The sequence below is a fragment of the Apodemus sylvaticus genome, chromosome 13 (assembly GCF_947179515.1).
Source record: "Apodemus sylvaticus chromosome 13, mApoSyl1.1, whole genome shotgun sequence".
Classification (NCBI taxonomy): domain Eukaryota; kingdom Metazoa; phylum Chordata; class Mammalia; order Rodentia; family Muridae; genus Apodemus; species Apodemus sylvaticus.
The window spans coordinates 45,194,751-45,198,296 of record NC_067484.1 but is presented as its reverse complement, the minus strand read 5'-3'; the positions used below and the strand labels follow the sequence as shown (position 1 = coordinate 45,198,296).

The 3,546-nt window shown below is 43.6% G+C and overlaps 1 protein-coding gene across 1 annotated transcript; it reads left to right on the top strand.

Moving 5' to 3' along the window:
* The first annotated feature begins 1,120 nt into the window (after window positions 1-1,120).
* Window positions 1,121-2,770, top strand: LOC127698126 (glycerol kinase-like). The gene has a single exon (XM_052201396.1). It carries the CDS (start codon window positions 1,121-1,123, stop codon window positions 2,768-2,770), a length of 1,650 nt encoding a protein of 549 aa, XP_052057356.1.
* Window positions 2,771-3,546: the final 776 nt, after the last annotated feature.

Genomic DNA, 3,546 nt, shown 5'->3' with positions numbered 1-3,546 from the left:
TTATTCGGTACCTAACATCTTGCAGACCCTGTTCGACACTGGGAATGGGGTAATACATCAAAAACACAAATTTCACAAACTCTTGGCACTCCTGTGGAAGGGGTGAAAGGCAAGGGGAATAAATATGTTTCCTTGAAGAAAAACAAAACAGATTAAAGAATAAGTGGGACTTTATTCTTTATCTCAACATGGCAGGAATGTTGGGACTTTAATTCAGACAGGATGGATAGAGAGGTGTCTCGGGAGATGTTTGAGCACAAAATATAAAGAGAGTGGAGACCCATTCTTAGTGACGGTGTGTGTGTGTGTGTGTGTGTGTGTGTGTGTGTGGAGGAGGAGGAGGAGGACATGCTTTGAGAAGACAGAACAACAACTGATGATATCTTAAGGCAAAAACACAATTGGTCTGAAGTAAAGATAGAACATCCAATCTAGAAGGAAAAGAAGCAGACTACGAATCTCACTGGTCAGAACCCTTCAGACCATCAAAAAAGCATTGAATTTTCCTGTGACTATACAGGAAACAGTGAGAAGTATTTGAACAAGAAATTACATGAGCATATTTTCATTTTCAGGAAATCTTGCCATCGTAAGTTTGAATATAGACAGATTTAGAACAGACAGAATATAGACAGATTTAGAACAGAAGACTGGAGGATCATCGGCCAGGAGGATACTGTGATAGGTCATTGAAAAGTGCTGCTAACTTGTACTAAGATGGTAGCAGTAAATTGAGCAAGCAATAGTCGTTTATACAGAGAATTGGCTAGATTTACTGGTGGATTGTGTGCAAGTCTTAAGAGAATAGACATAATGTGCTAGGATGTTGGTAAAGCAACTGGGCGACTTAAAAGAAAGTTTACTGAGCAGAGAACCCAGGACCACTGAGGGAGTGACTGGGGTTACTTGGGAGTGACTTTTGGACAAATGAAGCTTAATATGTCTTATATCCAAGGTTGGACTTATGCATCTGGAGAGCGGGAGAGACCATGGGTGATGACGTAGTTGCCAGGAAGTCAGGGGTTCAGCCAATCACCTATCGTCTCGTGCTTGCCCCTCCTCCGCCCACTGTCGTCACCAAGGAAACCAGACGCGATAACCCGCCACCAAAGCTGGATTCATGGCAGACGCTCCGAAAGCGGTTTTGGGGCCGTTGGTAGGGGCAGTGGACCAAGGTACCAGCTCAACACGTTTTTTGGTTTTCAATCCCCAAACAGCTGAATTACTTTGTCATCATCAGGTGGAAATAGCACAGGAATTCCCAAGAGAAGGATGGGTAGAGCAAGACCCAAAGGTAATCCTGCAGTCTGTGTACGAGTGTATAGAGAGAACATGTGAGAAACTTGGACAGCAGAGCATTGATATTTCCAGCATAAAAGCTATCGGTGTCACCAACCAGAGGGAAACTACTATAGTCTGGGACAAGTTCACTGGAGAACCTCTCTACAACGCTGTGGTGTGGCTTGACCTAAGGACCCAATCTACTGTGGAGAGCCTCAGCAAAAGTATTTCAGTAAGCAATAACTTTGTCAAGAACAAGACAGGCCTTCCGATCAGCACTTATTTCAGTGCAGTGAAACTTCACTGGCTCATTGAAAATGTGAGAAAAGTGCAAATAGCTATTGAAGAGGGCAGAGCTTATTTTGGGACGGTTGACTCGTGGCTTATCTGGTGTATGACTGGAGGGATCAACGGAGGTGTCCACTGTACAGATGTGAGTAATGCGAGCAGAACCATGCTTTTCAACATTCACTCTTTGCAGTGGGATGAAGAGCTCTGCGAGTTTTTTGGAATTCCAATGAGCATCCTTCCCAGAATCCGGAGTTCTTCTGAGATCTATGGCCTAATGAAAAGTGGGATGTTGGAAGGTGTGCCAATATCTGGGTGTCTGGGAGATCAGTCTGCTGCCTTGGTGGGACAACTGTGCCTCCAGGATGGACAAGCTAAGAGCACGTACGGAACAGGCTGTTTCTTACTATGTAACACAGGCCAGAAGTGTGTCAATTCTGAACACGGCCTTCTGACCACAGTGGCTTACAAGCTTGGCAGAGAGGAACCTGTCTATTATGCACTGGAAGGTTCCGTAGCCATAGCCGGCGCTGTTGTTAGCTGGTTGAAAAACAACCTTCAAATTATTAAGACTTCATCGGAAATTGAAAAACTTGCGGAGGTAGCGGGCACTTCGTATGGCTGTTACTTTGTCCCAGCCTTTTCAGGCTTATATGCACCTTATTGGGACCCCAGTGCAAGAGGAATCATCTGTGGGCTCACCCAGTTCACCAATAAATTCCACATCGCATTTGCTGCCTTAGAAGCTGTTTGCTTCCAAACCCGAGAGATTTTAGATGCCATGAACAGTGATTGTGGAATCCCGCTGAAACATTTGCAGGTAGACGGAGGAATGACCGCCAACAAAATTCTCATGCAACTGCAAGCGGACATTCTGTGTATTCCGGTGATGAAACCTTCCATGCCAGAAACAACCGCCCTGGGAGTCGCCATGGCAGCTGGAGCAGCAGAAGGAGTTAGCGTGTGGAGCCTGGATCCTAAGGATTTATCGGTTGTCCATATGGAGAAGTTTGAACCCCAGATCAATGTCGAGGAAAGTGAAAGTCGCTACACAGTATGGAAGAAAGCTGTGATGAAGTCAATGGGTTGGGTTTTGACTCAGTCTCCCGATGGTCGCGACCCTAGTATTTTCAGCAGCCTGACGCTGGGCTTTTATGTAGTGAGTAGTATGGTGATATTAATTGGAGCAAGGTACATGTAAGGTGTCCCATAAATCATGCCTCCTTGTGGAGTCCCCGCCGTCGAGAGCTCTTTACTTAATGAAAGAATCCAGCAGTTGTTTTAATGTGATGCCACTATTTGGACTCTGAATTTGTTTATGTCCCCTTGTTGCGTGTATCTCCAAGAAGACCTGAGATGTGAAATAAAGAAAAAGCAGCAGCAATATTGGTTTCTCTATCTATCTATCTATCTATCTATCTATCTATCTATCTATCTATCTATCTATCTCTATCTCGTTCTCATTCTCTTTAAATTATTAACCATTTTCACTGGGGGTGACCATGTGTGGGACAGAATCCCTTCAAGGGTACTAACACCCTGCCCATTTCTTATTTTCATTTTCTTCCTTGTGATGTTTGATGAAACTGAGACACTGGTGGGTCAGGGTTTGTACCTCTGCATAACACATACCTAAGGATGGGTCTCACTCCCCTACTACAACAATTAACTTTTTGTTTATAACAGAACCTCAAAAGGCATTTTCTGAGACCATATATGATCAAATATTCTATTGAGCTTTTATGACCTACTGAGCTTCTAATGCTAAACGTTGAGTCCTCTCCTTTCCTAAGATGTGTTTTTTGCTTCGTTCACGAACATATTATTCGGCTCACTTATATTTACTTCTTACTTTTATTAAACATATTAAGTGTGCCTTGTAAATCACCATCTGTGGTTTCACATTTTCAAGTGAACTGAGTCCCGTTTCTTAATGTTTGCTCTGTCTCGCCATTAGGATCTTTTCGAATTTTATTT

Coding starts and splice junctions, on each gene's coding strand:
- LOC127698126 (XM_052201396.1), top strand. CDS start 1,121: ATGGCAGACGCTCCGAAAGCGGTTTTGGGGCCGTTGGTAGGGGCAGTG.